The following is a 19,518-nucleotide window of genomic DNA, read 5'->3' on the forward strand; positions in this document are numbered from 1 at the left end:
GGGGATAGTGGTTAGAGCATTGATCTCAGACTGGAAGCCCCAAAATCTCCACTCAGCCTCTAATTCTCATGCCCTTCTCTCTCAGCCTCTCCTATCACACAGAGTTGTTGTGAGGTGAGACGTACTATGTGCACCACCACTCTGAACTCATTGGATGCAGGCAAGATATAAATGTGGCAGCTGACAGAGTTTAATTTCATTTGCATTGTCTCTATCTGCTAAACCAGCTCCTTAAAAACTAACAAACACAACCAGAGCAGTAGGAGGGGAAGACTAGTGTGTGGCCTGTGTTTTCAGGGATTCCAGGCAGCTTTACTGTAGCACAGCATATATACGCAACCATTATTTGCATCAAGTTAAGATCAGCAGGATTCTGTTTCTATGCCTACTTCTTTTCTGTAATGGTAGGAGGTTTGTATCATCGGCAATCTCTTATCCGTCCGGATACCCTAATTTGATGTCCTCCTAATCTATCTACAGCCATTCCATTTTATAAATAGATATCAAGGACAACTGAAATAAGAATCACAAACTAGATGAGACCTGAAGGAACTTTCATTAGGATCTCCCACGGCTGAAAGAGTGTGTTTGTGTGTATCCAGATTGGTGGGAAAGGGTTAATCTTTTGTCCAGATACTGTTTACCTGATGCAAATCAGTACTCACTGTTGATCCCAGGCAGTCCAAATTATTAAAATCAAGAATTCCCTCCCCACACACACACACAAGAGCATTAGCCCTGTTCTGAGCCACCTTCTCCTTCACAGGAGCCTTTAGCTTCTTTTTTTTTTAAAAAGGAAACATGGAATTTTTAAAAAACAGGTCTCTGGGACATATTTAGCTTGGCCTGGAAGGGTTCTGTGCACACAGACTTTGAAGCTCTGCCCACAAGTTTTGCGCTGCAAGTCTCACTGAAACTGTGGTTATCAAATTATATTTACTACACAGCTGGAGTATTGCCATAATAGTGCTCATAGCAGGTGTGTGACCAAGCACAAAATTTAGCCTTGCAAATATTTTCCTAAGGATTTTTTTCCCTTTTCCCTCCTCCTCCTTTTTCTTACAACTGCCTTTTGAAAGGAATTATGTTCTGGCAGCCATCTTTGGCTCTTGCTGTGGAGTGCCTTTGAGAAACACATTTCCCATTCATTTCCTGTAGGGTGGAGGCACACATATTTATGTGCCGTCTCTCAGGGCTGGGGAGTCATTCTATTTCTGTGTCTGGCAATTTTCTTCCTAACCTTTAGAAATGTGATTCCTGGGGCTTTTTCTCTCTTGTTCTTTCTCTTTTGTAAAAGATCATTTTAAATGCAAAAACAAAATGTTACCTGTAAAGCAGTTTGGGGTTTTTTTTAAGTGACAGAAATGAACATAAATTCATATTGCCCTAAATAAAAAGGTTCATTGCTTCTTCTCTGTCCAATTCTGACAATTTTAGCCCCTGTACATCAAAACCTACAGCCAGGGAGAACGTGTCAAAGTATTTTTGTACTTCTGGGTTAGAGACCTGGGTGCAAAAAGCAGTGTGCTACTTCTTATGTGACAGCTAGTTTAATTTTCTCGGGGGAGGATTTCAGATGTCTGCCCATGTGGGAATCACATCATGCTTCATACACAGAGCTTATATGGTCTAGTGCCTAAGCAAGTGAGCTGTGAAACTGGCCGTTGCTGGTTTGAATATACCATGATTTCCTGTGGTGATGTGTGACCACAACTGTTTCTGCCTCAAGTCAGCTATCTTCAAATTTGGATCAGACTCACCTTGCTTAAAAGGATATTTTGTTCATATTTTGTCTTTTGCTTTAAGAACGATATCACAATAGATCTAACCAAAGAAAACACATCTAAACACAATAAACACTAATTTGCAAAAAAAAAAAAAAGACCATACCCAATAGATTAAAAACTAACACAGGCAGCAATGAAATGCTTACCAGAAGTCCAGACAATTCTTTGTAAGTAATCGTGTATTACAATAGGAAACATGCCTTGAAAAGTATAAAAAGCACTATATTAAAAAAAACACCATTATTCTATAGATGTTACGCCTTTTTATGCTGCTCTGCCTTCATGAAGTTTAGGACAGAATATATGGGTCTTCCTTTCCCTCTCACGTGGGGAAGAGGGGGTAGGGGACCAAGAAAAATTGGCATGGGAGCCAGGTGCCACACACAGACTACCACCAGTTGGCCATCTCGTCTTTATTTGGTTATTGTAAAGTGCATTGGTTTCTTAGAAGTGTTACGAATATGCCAAGTATGATTAATTGAAGGGAAGCCGACTTGTTGATGGGGTTCTTTTCCCTTCTCCCTCTCTTGCTGACTCTGTTCTAGGCCCACTTACCATTTGCAGTCATTGGCAGCACAGAGGAAGTGAAGATTGGAAATAAAATGATGAAAGCGCGTCAGTATCCCTGGGGGATTGTGCAGGGTAAGTGTCTCACTGGTGTGCTAACGTTGCACACTCTAGAGGGCAAGTTTAAATAGGGCACTGGGTATATGTAGTATCATACAGGTGAGCTGCTCTTGGCATGTCAGTGTTAGGCCTGAAAATTACTTCCCTATAGATCTCTGGCCTACCTGGCATATGAAAATATGTCTTGTCTTAGTCACTGCAACTACAACCAAGGAACTACAGAAGAGCACAGGAAGTGACCTAAAGCAATATTTAGGCGTAGTTTGCATGAGCAAGAGAGGCTGAGGAAGCATAATGGATTGTACTGCTTCAGACTGAACGTGGTAGAAGATCACATTTTGTTTAAATATAACTCACAGCACAGGTTGCAAATAGCAAGCCTGCACAGGTTGCAAAGAGAAGGGGTAGCAGCTTCTCACTGTACTAGTTTTTGACCTACGAGGAGCATCTTATGCAAAGGGACTCTCAGAACTATAGTCTACCACCTGCATTCTGAAATTATAGTCTATTTTATCAGTCTGTACCACCTCTTTATCATCTCATTCTCCTGTATGAGTGAACTAGAACTAGGACTGAGAGTACTCTGGTTCTAGAAACCTCTTCAGATATGTAAAGAAATGGGGGATGTGTGCCATTAATGGCTTCATTCAGGCACTACAAGCCTCGGGTGGGAGGCTAGCCTTTTGTCCTTGCTTGGTCAACAGAGCAAATTCCTTGCCCATGTGTGTAAAGTACCATCATATTGCAGCCAACCTTTGGCCACCCCTCATGGGGTTTTCAAAGCAGGAGATAAACAGAGGTGCTTTGCCATTGCCTGCCACTGTGTAGAGACCCTGAACATCCTTGGTGGCCTCCCATCAAGTACTAACTAGGGCAGCCCCTGCTTTGGTTCTGAGATCTGTTGAGATTGCTTGGGCCAGGGGTCCGCAACCTGCGGCTCTCCAGATGTTCATGGACTACAATTCCCATCAGCCCCTGCCACCATGTCCAATTGTGAACATCTGGAGAGCCGCAGGTTGCAGACCCTTGGCGCCCTGGGCCATCCAGGTCATGTCTTCCCTACCAAAGTTAAAACCCAGCCAAACTCCTGTTCATTCCCCAGTTGTGGTCACTGGAGCCTGGAGAACTGCTACTCCAGACCTGGTCCTGAACAACCCATGATCTCAGTCTTGTCCTAAAAGCATCTCACTACACCAGAGTTGAAGGTTTCTCCTGGGGTCACAGGTATATGGTAGCCATTATTGTATAAAATGTTTAAATTGTGCATGGCTTTTGCATAGTTCATTTATATATATTATTACTGTCCTATGTTGCAATTTTGATTTGCTTGACACTTCGGAAAATAGAGAAGCCACACATAACCAGTGGTGCTGAAACATGGCCAGGAAGGCTTTGTCTGAGAACCTTTTAGGAGTTTTCTGGGTTGCCAGGCCCCCAGAATACCAAAGCCCAAGACTCATGAGGCAAGGGATGGTGATATCACATATCTCCATACACCACCAGGAATTGTACTGCATGGTATCTATGAATGTGTGTTGTCACAATCATATGATCTGGAAGAGATGGACTGTGTACTTACATGAGAAGTAGCACTGCCTGTGATTATCTCTCTCTTTGTTTTTCTCCATCACTATAACTCTATTCAGTGGAAAACGAAGCTCACTGTGACTTTGTGAAGCTGAGAGAGATGCTGATCCGTGTCAACATGGAAGATCTCCGTGAGCAGACGCACACACGCCATTATGAATTATACCGGCGATGTAAACTGGAAGAAATGGGATTTAAAGACACTGATCCAGACAGTAAACCATTCAGGTATTGTTCACCAGAGTATTTCTAGAAAGACGTGTCTGGTAGAAAGAAGATAAAGAGCATTTTACTTATTTAAGTGTCCTGAATTTCTTTTATTTTAGAACTCTAGCTAGAATAAATTGGGCAGAATAAACCCAGAGAGGCCACATTTCTGTGGATTAGAGGTACCACTTCACACAATACAGCATGATTGTAGCAGTAAATTGAATAAATAAATGTAGATCTCTAGACTCTTTTTGTAAATGTAGATCTCTAGACTCTTTTTGATAACATGAATTGTAAACAGAACTTGTTCTTAGTGGCTTTCCTTTTGTTCCCTCTTCTAACCCCCCTGTAGCTTACAAGAAACATATGAGGCCAAAAGGAATGAGTTCTTGGGAGAGCTGCAGAAAAAGGAAGAGGAAATGAGGCAGATGTTTGTCCAGAGAGTTAAGGAGAAGGAAGCTGAGCTCAAAGAGGCTGAAAAGGAGGTGAGAATAAGTATAATTGAATACGACGCCTGCTTTTATTCAATTAAAATATTTATATTCCGCTTTTCCATTGTAAAACAAATGAACAAAGAGGCTTACAAGACATAAAAACCCTGCCGTATCGGAAGCTATCAAAATGAACATTAAAAGTGAAACCCAAAGAATAGCGACTCAAAATAATGTAGAGGCCAGCTCAAATTCCTCATCACGAACTATAGTAAATGAAAGTTTCTTGGTGTTTGAAGATACTAATGAAGATGCCAGTGAATAAATCTGGAGACAGCATTTCAGAGATGGAAGCCCATAATAGGCCCTACCTCCGGCAGTTGCCTCTGAGGGAGAAGGTAACAGGGTTAAGGGGGTGAGGTCTCCTACAGTGGAAGACCTCCTGGCCTGGGCCTCCTGTTCCCTGCTGCATAAGTTTGCCCAGTCTCCTATTGTAGCAGGAAACCTCCTGGGAAATATTCACTGTGCCCACTGGCACCTAAAATAGTGGTGGCAGGAGGAATGTGTGAGGGGGAATCGGGAAGCACAGTGGCAGGCAAAACCTGAAAGGAGCAGCAGTGGTGTAGTGTTTAGAAGCAGGTGCATTCTAATCTGAAGGAACCGGTTTGTTTCCCCGCTCTGCTGCTTGAGCTGTGGAGGCTTATTTGGGGAATTTAGATTAGCCTGTGCACTCCAACACACGCCAGCTGGGTGACCTTGGGCTAGTCACAGTTCTTCTCAAACCCACCTACCTCACAAGGTGTCTGTTGTGGGGAGAGGAAGGGAAAGGAGCTTGTAAGCCCCTTTTGAGTCTCCTACTGGAGAGAAAGATATTAATCCAAATGCTCCTTCTTCCAAAGTGATGTCATAAATAATCTCAGATTTCCAGAAACTTTGTGGTTTTAATAAAGAGTTTTGAAAATGCTGACGTGTCCAGGAGTTGCCAAGTTTGACCTAAAAACCCTAGTGCTGCCTTCTGACAGGCTAGCAGGGGGAAAATGGGGGGACATCTCTTCTGGGGCAAAGCTGGAAGTGATGTGATCATATCATGTTTGGGATTCATCCCGTGGTCACACATTGTAAGAACAGACTGGTGTCAGGGAGTGGATGGGATCTCATCCACCATTACCACAACGTTTTTCATTAAGGGACCACTGATACGCATCTGAAGAACTCCACTGTGGAAAAATGACTGCTCCTAGCAAATGTATAGTCTTGATGCTTTTATTATGCTCCAGCAGTTTTATTTTTTGCTCTTCCCTTTCAGTTGCATGAGAAATTTGATCGTTTGAAGAAACTTCACCAGGATGAAAAAAAGAAACTGGAGGACAAGAAGAAATCCCTGGATGATGAAGTCAATGCATTCAAGCAGCGGAAGACAGCAGCTGAGTTGCTCCAGTCTCAGGCCCAGCAAGCAGGTGGATCACAAACTCTGAAACGAGAAAAGGAGAGGAAAAAGTAAGTTGGCTTCCTCTTGTAGCGTTTCGTACTATTGCTTTACCTCACCAGTGCCCTTCCTTTACTGCTGAAATAAAGCAAGTTTATCTTAGCTGCCTCAATGCAGGCAGAGGCTCCAAAGAGTCAAGCAAGAGACTGCCATATTCTTCTTGAACGAGTTGCTGCATGCTTGTCAGAAGTCAGCTGACCCTCTGCTACAATAAGGAAGTATCTGATCCCACTGGCCGAAATGTTGGTGAAATACGGACAAACAAAAATTGCCTGACAAACCCTGACATCTGAGAAGGCCTGCTGTAGAAAGGCTTGTCCTTAAAGATTATTCTGGTCTAATGGTAAACCTAGCACAGCTAACATACAGAAATTGCCTAACTGAAAGTCAGTTCGCTCATTACGACTGCCACGGAGAAATTGTTCCATGTGGCAGTAGTCACAGCCAGGATATCTGCTCATTACATTATTTCCTTGCCACTAAAGGTGTCCAAACAGAAAGGCTTAGTTGCACATCCAGTATTGGTTGCTGTTCTAAGTACCAATCCCAGGCACAGGGCTGGGGTTCACCATAGAGATGAGGGGGTAGAGAGGTACCTTCTCTTCTTTCAATTTAGTACTGGAAAATTAGGACACGTGTCACTGTAGTCTTTAGGACATTCCTATGTGTTGATTAGTCCTACAAAGATCTATTGGTTTTTGTTCTTCTTTTTAAACAAAGTACTAATTCACAGTTGGATTTTTTTTTCATTTGTTTGGCAAACTAAGTTTTATTTTCATCTTCCTGAGTTGTCATTTGTATGCTGTTTTTACAGTTAACCCTGCTGTTTGCTGCATGGTGCATGAGGGTACAGTGTGCTGGTAAGCTTGACTAAATGCCATAGCCATTGCAGTGGGACCAAAAGGCATTCTGAGTGAAAATAAACTACCATACTGGACCTGCAGTCTGGCCCATGGCACCAACCATAGCCAACAAACCCAGCAACCCCCACTATGCCTTTATTATTCATCTCAACTGCCTTCACCCAGGCCTGATATACATGCCTGGTTGGAGAGCAAGAAGAAATTACCTGTGGGATGCTGCACACATCTAGCTTCTTGTTATAACTGGGCTCCCAGCCATCATGCATGCAGTGTTAGCATGCCACACACCTGTAGTTCAGGTTAGTGTTGTCCTGGCATGCAAACATTGCATATGCAGTGGCTCAGTGGGTGCTGGCCATGTGTAATATAAGGTAAGTTTGTTTTATCCAACAGAGTCATGTTTAAACTGAACTCACAATTTAGCCTGGCATTTGCAGGCAGTCCCTTGAGCCAGCCTTTGATAATTTGAGGAGACGGGGGGAAAGGGGCGGAAGATGGCTTTGATGGCAATACTCTTAAGAATTTCCATTAGTTTTTAAGGTCTTTACGATAATAATTAGTGGAAATTCCTAGAGCATCACCCGGAAATAATGTTCCCTCTGAAACACCGCTATCCCCAGACACTTCCCTCAAAATGTATCAGTGTTTACCAGCGCAAGGCAGGGAATCCTAGCCACAACATAATGGAGCAAGGCATGAAAGTTGTGAAGTGATAGAATGTATTGTACTGGTTCAGACAGCAGAGAAGAGATCCTGTTTTTAAATTCTCCCTTGTACAGATGATTCCCTATACTTGTAAGTAGAAAATTAATTGTATATGGGATAGTAAGGGCTAGAACCTTCCTCTGTGACATTCTAGGGTTTTTTGTTTTTTGTTGTTTTGTACTTTCAGGAAGTTTTTGTTCTGGGCAAGTATCCAAAAATGTGACCTTTTGTCCTCAGTCTGAACAAATAGCAGTCAATTCTACCCCTCTATTTGGCTGCCATGTACATACCAGGTCCTGCATTTGCTGAGATGCAGGTAGAGGACTGTTTAACCCTTTCCTTCCTGGTATGACCAGCTACAAAGGTTGTCCCGTTAGGCTCCCCAATGGCTCAGTTCTGTGTGTCTCTTTTTATATAAGAGAGCAAGCACAAAAAGAAAATTCTGATACAGGTCATCTCCTCTTGCATTGTCGAAGGCTTTCACGGCCGGATTCAACTGGTTCTGGTGGGTTTTCCGGGCTGTGTGGCCGTGGTCTGGTGGATTTTGTTCCTAATGTTTTGCCTGCATCTGTGGCTGGCATCTTCAGAAGTGTATCACAGAGGGAAGTCACAGACACAGTGTGTAACAGACTTCCCTCTGTGATACACCTCTGAAGATGCCAGCCACAGATGCAGGCGAAATGTTAGGAACAAGATCCACCAGACCATGGCCACACAGTCGTAAAACCCACCAGAACCAGTCATCTCCTCTTGTTTGCACGGATAATATGGATTTTCGAGGAAACGTTTTTAACTGGAAAATTTCCAAAGGTTTAAATAAAACATAATCTGATCCCATTTAGTTTTACTTAATATTTAATATTAATTTTATTTAAGAGTGCCCCATCTTGATATTATGCCACTGTAGCAACAAATATTAGAACTGAAATCTTTGATGAGGGAAAAAACCTGTATGAAACAAAATTATATAGAAATAAATTTAATGTTTTATTATTTTTATTATGGAAATTGTTTTAATTGGAATAATATTTGTTAAAAAGTTAAGACATTACAGTATGTGCTTTCCTGACATGGAATGTACATGGGATTTAAGAATAAAAAATGGGAACACTAGAAACCATTGGGGCTCCAACTTTAGCACAGCTGCATAATAAGCTGTGTTGATGGCTGTTCACCCATATATTTCAACAGTATTTTAAACTCTGGAGGTCAATAGAGGATCCCAGTAGAGGACTGTTACTGCCTATAGCATTATTTGCATTACTTGTTCATACCATATCAAATGAATGATTACAGTATCCTTTCCACAGAGTCAGAGAAGACACATACATTTAGTTTTGACTGTGCAGGTCAAATCAAAACCAGTGAGATGAATGTATAACCTGTTTTAAAAATTATTATATTTGTCTCCCCCCGCTGCCAATTTACAAATCAGGGCAGCATATTATTAGGGATAGTCACCTGAAAAACATCCATTAAACTTTGAAACTGATAAGCTTCGTTAATATTGTATTAGCAGTTAGTCACTCAGGGTTATTAATTTTATGAAACAATGAATCTTTGACAACCAAAAATATTCCATGGGGGAAAAAATTCCACCCTCCATCTATGGCCCCTTCCGCACATGCAAAATAATGCGTTTTCAAACCACTTTCACAACTGTTTGCAAGTGGATTTTGCTATTCCGCACAGCTTCAAAGAGCACTGAAAGCAGTTTGAAAGTGCATTATTCTGCATGTGCGGAATGAGCCTATGGTTCATGTCAAGGATGTGGGGTTTAAAGAACCTGTGCTTGTTTGACTGTGGGTAAAGCGAGGGTTGCCAGCCCAGTTCTTTCTCAGCTTCAAGATACAGCTTCCACGCTGCAAAGAGTTTGCCTTGCTTTCATTGTTCCTGCAAAAGCAGAGACATGTCCATTGGCTTTCACATGGGAGTCTACTGCAGGCTTTCTTCCCTTAGCCACTGTTTTTCCTGGCAAAAGGATGGCTTTTGAGAGTAATTTTTAATTGTTATAGCGCTATAGCAATTACAGTTTTTTAAAAAAGCCCTCAGTGGGGAAAATGGCAGTCACGTGGGGTTCCGACACTAGGAAATTATTGCAATGTAGCTGGACCTTTGCAGGGGGAGGGTTAGAGCACGATGTGTAGATTCTCTCCCCCACCCCCCAAAAAAGCACTGTAGTTTAGACACCAAAATGGGGAAAAAAACCTCTGTGTGGAAGCAAGTCAGGATCAGCCTGCCACAATAACTCAGCCTGCCACTGTCCCCTCCACAGACAAGGAAGGTCTTTCCCAGCATGGTTCAGGAGGGCCACAACTTGTTTGAATCTTGGGCCCACTCTGCCCGAGCCGTTAAACACGGGTTTAGAAGGGGAAAAATCTGTTTTGGGGGGACACTTCGCACAGATCCCGCCCCTAAATTGAATCTGCCCTGTGTTATTTCCCCCAAACCAGTTTTTTTTTGAGAATCATGCTATTTGGAAGTCTTTTGAAAAATCCCAGGTTGCAGCCGCTTGCGAGTGAACTTCCGTGGAAGAGGCGCTTTATTCAGCTGCACTTCCCTTTTTTAAAAAAATTGCAGCTTGCATCTGCATCGCCATGCAGGTGCAGATGGTCATATCGTGGTATTGTGAGACATCAGCATGGCTGTGGACGTTCATTAGAGCATACCTGCTTAGCTACGCATTGGTGGGAGACAAATTTTTTAAAATTGATGCGCCTCCATATGAAGACGTGAAAGCAATTTGCATTGTTTCCGTGGGCTCCAATCACTGCCTGCACGGATGCATGCAAATGCAAAAACAGGAAAGCAGGTTACTTTATCCCGACTGCAACCCGCTATACATTTGCTGTGCGGAAAGGGCCAAGCTACCTTGTACAACTGTGTTTTTTTCCCCCTGTATGGGGATTCTTCTGAGATAAACGTGCTGTGATGGAACAATAGGATGCAGAACAAAAGAGGAGGAGGCCTGTGGAGAGAGAAAAGCAATTGCTTGCTCTACAAGGCTTGGAACTTGAAAAATAAACTCAAACAATCACAGTGTTTATCTGGGGCTTGAGAACATATCCAGGGGCTGGAAAGTAGCTGGAATAAACATTGTGGTGGTTTGTTAACTTTGGATTGCTTTTGGCCGGCCTCCACATGCAACTCTGTGGCATGCTGGTCTTCCGCGCAAATAGGCCTTCTTTTTGTTCTGAATACAATTTGCAAACATTGCCTTTCTGAATAGGGTATCTGTTTTTGCCCTTGCCAAGGCCAGTACCCAAATCTCTTTCTGGACAATTCACAAACACTCCCAGTATTGATTTGGTCTGAAAAGCCTTGCATAGCTTGCCCATTTTTACCGGAACATAAACAGTCTGCACCAAAGTGAACCACCCTCCTGCAATCTGCTGAAATTTCAACGACTGTATTCATCACATTGTGTGTTCAAGTGTGTTCAAGTAACATTAAACCAAATTAACATTTTTCTCCCTTCTATGAATTAGATACCAGGAGTGCTCAAACTACTGGCTATGAGTGAAGATCAAGATATTTGTTTGCATTCTGTATTCACTAGCATTTCAGAAATTTCTATTTTTAAAATTTGTTCTAGCACCTTTGACAATCTAATTGAAGTATCTGTGGGCTTAACTGTCCAGAGTCCCAAAAGGTGGATAAACATTGCTCCCAAATCAACACATTTTAATTTTCACAACCATTATGGACATATGAAGATCTGGTTTCAGGTTATTTATATTCAGAACTTACACTTTCAGAAATGTTAGAATTAATGTGACTTGACACCAACTGTCTTGATATATATTCTATGATGGTCGCATGCAGCATCCATGCCAATTGCCTTATTTCCTGCATTGTTACCACTGTAGTCCCAAATATGTTGCTCACTTCTGTTTAAGCTGCATTTATCTTATTAACATACTATTAATCCAGAGAAACATTAATCCTTTTTCTTTTCGTTTTTCAGTTCAGGTTTCCTGTAGATCCCTTCCTTTTGCTCCAGAAACGACCACCCCCACATTTTGAGTTATCCTGCCGTTCTGCCCTCTTCATGTTTGCCCATCTCCTTCCAATACACCCTCTCACCCCGTTTGCCAGTTTCCTAGACACAAAACTCTCTGTTGACTGTTTTGGTGAAGAACTCAGCCATAATTTTCTATAGAGCCTGATGAGAGAGGCTCCAAGTGTTGTTTACCAGAAATTTGCTGGACTAAAGTCCTAAGATATTGTATACCAACAGCCCATTAATGCATTGATGCATTTGTGCGTGTGCATGCATGCATGGCAAAACTGCATGCTTGCTTACTGGTTGTTCCTTGTGCTGTGATGCCTGAGCCCTGTTGTGGATTATGTTGAGTTATGCATAAGACTTCCTTTTGTTTGTTTTTAAAGGCGGATTCCGCATGGGCCAAAAACAGCGGTGTGAAAATGGTGTGAAAACGCTGTAAAATGGTTTAAAACAGTATAAAAGAGTTTACATCATTTTCACACCGTTTTCACACCACTGTTTTTGGTCCATGCGGAATCTGCCAAAGAAATTTAATAGGGATTATCTTCAGGATTACTTCCTTCATGTTTAAGCTACCTTTTAACTGCCAGAGTAATTGACAGGCAGGGGTTAGCTGCCTGAATCGAACAGGGTAGGGAACCCTCCAGCTCAGGATTCAAAGCCCATTGAGGGGTTTTTTTTACATTTTTTTTTATTCTTGTAAAACGCAGCTAAAATGCTCCTCTGTCCAGCCACGTGGGTGCTTTTGCTGTGATTCAGTTACCTCTTGCAGCCATTGGACATCCAACATGTATGTATAGAACTCCCCAGCCTACAAGATCTCCCCGGTTTACCTTGATGGTGGAAGCAGCTTTATGTATGCAAAAGAAAATGCATCATGTAAACAGGAAAGTTTGGGCAGGGAGAAGCGATATTCCATTATGTTGGCTCCCATTGACAGTCTAAAGAGATACAGCCCAAAATACAATCTCAGTAAGAATTGTGCTGACTCTTAAGCATGTTTACTAAGAAATAAGTTGCACTGAATTTACTTGCTTTCTATGAGGCATAGTTAAGATGACAGTTTTAACTGAACCAAGTTCCAAATGAATGTGCCACTCTTAAACCTCTTGATTACAATGAATGCTTCCAAGGTAGTATTGCAGGATCATTCTCTTAGATCTGATTAAATTTAAGTATTTCTTCTTGGGAGTATTAGGCCCCTTCCGCACATGCAGAATAATGTACTTTCAATCCACTTTCAATGCACTTTGCACCTGGATTTTACTGTGCGGAATAGCAAAATCCACTTTCAAACAATTGTGAAAGTGGATTGAAAATGCATTATTCTGCATGTGCGGAAGGGGCCTTAGAGAAGTGCCGTCTCTTACAAAGATGGCTTCAAAGACCAGCTTTTCAGCTGTTGAGAAAAAGAGAAGGGGTCTTTTGACCCATGAAAAGGCTGTGCCAGGAAATGTAGGACCCTTAGATATCAGCCACACAGGATGGGAGCTGCGGTAGAGAGAAGCTAGATGAGATCAAGTGGAATAGCTAGTAGCATCTAGCTTATTATCTCATATTACTGGGATTTTTAAAAAATATAAGTATATCTGCTTGAGAAATGGTAAGTATTTTTTCTTCACAAAAGTGGAAGGAAATAGTGTGACCTTTTCAAAATATTTTGAAATTCAAATTAAAACTTTTTTTGGGTTATGCTAGAAAGCTTAGATTGGAAGTCTTTCTTTTTTGGAAAAGGAAATCTGCAATGCTTTATTTCACTTAGATTTGGGAGGAAATGTATTTTTATGCGGAAGTTTTTAAAATGAGGTTTTTGAGGACTTTTGTTTTTGTAGTTTATAGACGATGGTAAAATATTAAACAGAGTTAGCAAGATGAACGGTATAGCAAAATTTACTCTGGTTGGAAACAACTTCACACCAATTATATTTACACTGCAAATTTAAAATGGTTTAACAGTCTTCCTCCCCTGAGAATCCTGGAAACTAGCTTTATGTATGCTGAAAGTGGGAATATAGATCTCTGAAAGAATTATCTAGTACCATCACCAATATATGGTTCCCAGTAATCTTTGAAGGAAGTTGTGGCATTTAAAGTCCTTTGAAACTAACCCACATTTGTAGTGTAGGCATGCCTTGTAACAAAAAAGAAAAAGCATATTCTCTAGCCAAAAGCCTTTGGAAGCCATTTCAGTTTTCTGTTAATGTTATAGTTCTCCAAGATTAATGTGTGATTCTGTTTCTGTCAACATTATCATAGAATCTGGTATGCTTGCAGTATGTGAAGATTTCAGACTAACAAAGTCATCTAAAAAGAAAATCACTGAGTATTTTCAGTTAATGCATGGATTTTTATTTTGGGAGATATATTTGGTGAGGATAAAAAGTAGCCATCTTATGAACAGTAGAAGGTAGGAATGGCCACTTGGTGGCCCACAGGCTAAATCAAAGCTTCCAAGTATTGATGTCTGCCCATGAAAACCTATTTTCTCACTAATATGGAAAATTATTTTGAAAACATTCAAGGTATCAATGGTGGACTCTACATAGGACAAATATAATGGGTGTAGGACATAATACAACCCTGGGGGGGATGACTTTGCACAGGTCCCAATCCAGAATGAGTCTGCCCTGATTTATTTCCCTCAACCTGGGATTTTCAAAAATCACAAAACCAACTATCCTTTTTGCAAAATCCCGGGTTGGAGCCCCTCCCACACAAATGGCCAGGCAGGAGGAGCTTTATTTCCCTCTCTTCCACCACACCATCCAGAGTCAGGGAGAACCCGCCTGCCACTGTCCTGCCATTGTATGGAGGCCCCTAATCCTTTATTATTATTATTTTGTGTGTTGCACATGCACATTTACGCAGATGCAGCTGATCATATTGTGGGACAATTGACAAGGCTGCAGGGGTTCATTTCTGTATGCCTGCTTAGCTACGCACGTGTTGCAAGAAATTTAAAAAAGGAGAGAGAAGCGTCTCCACGTGAAGGCATGACAGCAACCCAGATTGTTTCCATGGACTCCACTTGCTGCCTGCACAGCACGCATGTGAACAGGAAAAAGGGAAATAGGTTCCTTTATAACAACTGCAACCTGTTATACATTTGCTGAGCGGAATCAACCAAAGTTTTCTCTCTCTTTTAGCTTTAGTATATAATTTGTCAGCTGTCCTTGAGTGTATGTTGCTCTAGAACATAGGTGTCAAACTCGTGGCCCTCCAGATGTTATGGACTACAATTCCCACCATCCCCTGCCAGCATGATGCTGGCAGGGGATGATGGGAACTGCAGTCCATAACATCTGGAGGGCCACGAGTTTGACAGCTGTGCTCTAGAACCTCTAACCACTTAGTGACTCCAGTTTTATTGTGATGTGTGAACATGGTCATTTTTGCTTTTGAGAATTTCAGTAATATATTCATGTGGCCTCTGCCTAGAAAACAGAACTGCCCTGAAGAATACAGAAATGGGTTATCCCTGAGATAAACTGCAAATACAATCATGATCTGCTTAGTAACCAGATGTACTTCCCTCCCCTCAAATACTATATAGGAATTTCCAAGATAAAGTTATTGGACAGCAATTATTCCGAACTAACAAGGTCAGAGAGCCATGGCTCGGTGGTGGACAACCTGCCTTGCATGCAGAAGGTCCCAGGTTCCACCCCCACCATCCCCAGTTAAAGGGATCAGGTGATACAAAACACCTCTACCTCAGATAGAGAGCTGCCACCAATCAGAGTAGGTAATGCTGTCCTTGATAGACCAGTGGTCTGATTTAGTAGAAAACAGTTTCATGAGTTCATGTATTTCCCTTACTCTTAAACGTATTCTGTACATTACCCTGCCATAGTCTATATTTTCTGTGGGAAAACTTTTTTAAAATAAACTTCTTTTGGACAATAATTCTGGTTAATGCTTTGTTTTTAATCTTTTACAGTAACCCATGGCTGTGTACTGAGTAGAGTCCCTTGAGTACACGGGGCTGGAATGGACCTTCATTTAATTAATATTCTTCAGTTCAGCCATGGCCTTCTCATGACGCTTCCACCAATGATAATCAAAATCCATATTCCACATAATCAGTATCTGATTTTGATTTTGCTGTATAACTATGTGTGCTTGTATACTATGTAAAACAGCATCATTGAAGATTTTTTTAAGAGGTGGCAAATTTTTTGGATAGGAAGTGTGCTCACACATGGAACAGTAGCAGAGTACTTACACCCAGTTGTCCTCTTTCTCTCTCGTACCTACAATCATATATATAAGGAGGGAAGAACGACACACTACAACAAATACAGGGCTGCTGTTAAAAAAAATGGCAGCCCTTCATAGAGCTCTTTTCCTCTTCTTTTGTAAGGTGCAAATAAAACTCTGCGTCCTGGTATCAACCAGTAAGAGCGGGGAGAAAAATGGGGCAGGTTTTGCTGCCCAAGTTAGAAAAGTGAAACACAGACTTGCCATTCTCAGTGAAAGCTCTGTGGTTAAAAACAGGAAATGAGTGAACTGGAAATACATGCTTATATATCCTGCATGGAGTTGCAACTGTCCCTGTGAGTCTGCTTACTTCAAGGAGGGAAACCAGTATTATGTCATTGTTCAAAACATCTCTACTATTACTTAGAGAGAATTTCCCTTTCCATTGCATGCATGTGTATACTAGCCCTTTAGTGACCATCTGGAGTCAGGATTTCACCAAGGCTTCCCACCTTTAAGTCCTAATGCTCCAAACGCTAGCTCAAATATTTGTGCTGCAATTTTTGCATTTTCTAACTGACATTACCAGAAAGTTTTTGGGATGCTTCCCATCTGCCTGAGAGTGTCCTTTGATACTGTCCATAAAGTGAAGTAACCTGCAGTTGAGACGACTCAGGGCATTGTGGGAAGGAACAACACTACAATCTTTCAGAAGCAGAAGACACTTTCTGTTGAAGGATCCAACAAGTCCAGACATCCAGTCATTTTGAGATTGTCCAGGCTTAACTCATATCAATGGCAGGGACTTAGCTCACCCCTAAAGTTTTCCATGAAATCTATGCCCCTTCCGCACACACAAAATAATGCGTTTTCAAACCACTTTCACAACTGTTTGCAAGTGGATTTTGCTATTTTGCACAGCTTCAAACAGCACTGAAAGCAGTTTGAAAATGCATTATTCTGCATGTGCAGAATGAGCCCTAGATAATCATTGCCTTTGTATTGAGCCCCTTAAAACTTACTTGGGATACTATTGATCCTATTACACCCGTTGGAATTGAGCTCCTTCCAGGACTCTGCTTGATTCCAGTCTAGCCAGCCCATGTAGCTTAGTAACTAATTGAGATGAGGCAATTTGCCCAGATCCTGTGCCCTCACTGGTTGTGAGAGTCTGAAGTTCAGTCCTCAGTTTATGTATTCAGTATGGACCAGCACTGAAATGGTGTGGTAGATGACTAATGTGTGATGCTCATTACCCTTGATGTTTGAAGGACTTCATAAGTATTATGACATCTCCCAGGGAACCTGAAACATTAGTTTTTGGAGTAGGGGTAAAAAGAAAAGAGTCTTTGAGGCAGTTTGGATTCTCCCTTCCCTTTTCTTTTCTAAAAAAACCTCTTTCCACTTCCAAAGAGAACCTCATTTTTCAAAGTGTTTTAGATTTTTTCTTTCAATTTTGCTGGCAAACCACCCTCTCGAAACCCCCTATGCTGACTTGAACAAGTGTATTTAAAAGACAGCTCCACTAACTTAGTCCACTTCTGGTTGTGGCAAGCATAGCTAAATGTTTCTTGTATTTTTGATTGCCTTCTTTATATACTAACAATCATTGTTTGTTGTATATATTTTATTTTTTCTTGAAATGTTTGCTGGTCATGTCATCTGGAAAAACAGGCATAGTGCAAGCTCATTTCCACCAGCTGACCTGGATGCTATCCTCAACATTGTAGTGGTTGGTGTGTCAGGGAAGACCTAGGTTGCATCTAAACAGCAGTGTGAAAATGGGTCATGGCAGCAGCAGCAAGCAGCTTAGGAACAGAGAGGAATGAAGTCCACATGCTCTGTCCCTGCACCTCTGGCTGCTATCAACATCCCCCCCACCTCCCCAGCTCCTGTCCTCTACAATTCCTCTTATATTCACTTTCCTGCCCAAGCTATGCCGTAGCTGTAAAAACACAGGTGTGGGAAGCTAAATAACCTGGGGCCTTTCCCCACTTACCTTAAGCTCTGCGCTACATGAGGAGAGTAGCGCGGGGTCCCCCAGCACTCCCCAAGACAGGGGCGGCGACAGCACAGCCACCCCGACGCTGCTGCTGTCGCGCCCCCTCAGCGCGCAGCATCCCAGGTGTTCTTGCAAAGGGCGCCTTTTGATGACCCCGCGCAGAGCGCGGGGTCGTGGGGACACCCGGGCGCGCGCCTGGGATGCCGTGTGCTGAGAGCAGCGTGCGGCATAGGGGGGATCAGGGTAAGTGGAGAAACGCCCCTGGTTGGGGGGGACTTTGCAAGGTCCCATGCCCCCAAATGAGCCTGCCCTGTTTTATTTCCCCCAACCCAGGTTTTTTGAAAATCACTGAACAAGCAATCCTTTTGAAAAATCCTGTTTTGGAGCTACTCCCAAGCGAACAGCCAGGCATTATTTCCCTCCCTCCCTCCCTTCCCTCCCTCCCTCCATGGTGAGGGAGAAGCCACCTGCCATTGCTTGGGTGCTGCAGGGAGGCCCCTTTTATTTTAAAAAATTTTTATGGCTTACAGCTGTGTAGCTACTCAGGTGCAGCCGGTCATATCATGGGACATCAGTATGGCTGTGTGGGTTGACTTTCATCCTGCCAGCATAGCTACATATGTGTTGCAGGACAATAAAAAAAAAGAGAAGTGTCTCTGTGCGAAGGCACAACAGCAACCTGGATTGTTTCTGTGGCCTCCAGTTGCTGCCTGCACAGAACACATGTGAATGGGAAAACAGGAAAACGGGTACCTTTATCATGCCTCCAATCCGTTATACATTTGCTGTGTGGAAGGGGCCAGAGTGAAAGATCAGCAGATCCCTTCCTTGACCACAGAAGTTGCTCTGGAGCCAAAGAGGGTCAGTAGCCACATACAACTGCAGTCAAAACTGTGGTAATTTCTCAGTGTATGTATGTGACAAAACAATTCCAGTTCCAAATAGCTTTTACAAAAATCATCAGTACTTCTTTACTTCTTTCCTGATATTTAGTACTAAGTCATTTAAATATTCTTCCTCTCTCACACATGCACAAAGTGGATTCTCCTCCCCCATGAGTGTACTTTCTTTCAACGTGTGATAAAGCTCAAATATTAACTATTAGGTGGCTATTATTAGACAAGGTACATTTTTGACATCTTGGTTGTAGACTCCAGGGTTTATTGGACCTAGTGCCACTTGGTAATAAACAATCAGATATATGTTTTAGAACAGCAGAAATAGCAGATAGCTGATTTCACTCACTGTAGAGCTATAATGGAACATCCTTGTTCAGAGACAGTATACCTCTGAGGCCCTGGTGTTGGGAATAACAAATAGGAGATTTGGTTGCTGTGGGAAAAGGTTGTTTGCACGAGCAAAACCTTTCTGATCCAGCAAAGTTCTGGTTAGGTTTTATTTCTTTTAAAACCAGCCTTTAAAATTTTGCACTGATCTAAGAAACAACTGTTTTTTTTAATCTTTGCTTTCATTGAGTGTGTAACTGTCTGTTGCAGTTTAATTTTACTGCACTGTGTGTTGTGTTCAAACTATTTAATGTGTTTGATCTCTAAAACAGGAGTGTGGCTCCTTTTGGAATCCTATCTGGAGCACGAGCTCAGCTTCATCTGT

General features: G+C 42.1%; 1 protein-coding gene and 1 long non-coding RNA gene across 5 annotated transcripts in view; both read left to right on the forward strand.

Moving 5' to 3' along the window:
* SEPTIN6 (septin 6) overlaps positions 1-19,518 on the forward strand; it is a 54,658-nt gene that overhangs the window by 33,683 nt on the left and 1,457 nt on the right. Inside the window, exons 6-11 of one of the 4 annotated variants that reach the window (XM_048513623.1) lie at positions 2,333-2,429; positions 4,061-4,229; positions 4,564-4,696; positions 5,949-6,139; positions 6,943-6,988; positions 11,664-14,099. In XM_048513623.1, coding sequence (XP_048369580.1) covers positions 2,333-2,429; positions 4,061-4,229; positions 4,564-4,696; positions 5,949-6,139; positions 6,943-6,946 — 594 coding nt within the window. In that variant the 3' untranslated portion in view covers positions 6,947-6,988; positions 11,664-14,099. Of the gene's footprint in view, positions 1-2,332; positions 2,430-4,060; positions 4,230-4,563; positions 4,697-5,948; positions 6,140-6,942; positions 6,989-11,663; positions 14,100-15,645; positions 17,978-19,518 lie in introns of those variants that run through there. The other 3 variants (XM_048513620.1, XM_048513621.1, XM_048513622.1) reach the window with 3 other exon arrangements.
* On the forward strand, positions 14,726-15,611 carry LOC125442340. The gene is made up of 2 exons (XR_007245980.1): positions 14,726-14,905; positions 15,014-15,611. It is a non-coding gene; the product is annotated as an uncharacterized LOC125442340 (long non-coding RNA).

The sequence above is a fragment of the Sphaerodactylus townsendi genome, linkage group LG13, assembly GCF_021028975.2.
Source record: "Sphaerodactylus townsendi isolate TG3544 linkage group LG13, MPM_Stown_v2.3, whole genome shotgun sequence".
In the NCBI taxonomy this organism is placed as follows: Eukaryota; Metazoa; Chordata; class Lepidosauria; order Squamata; family Sphaerodactylidae; genus Sphaerodactylus; species Sphaerodactylus townsendi.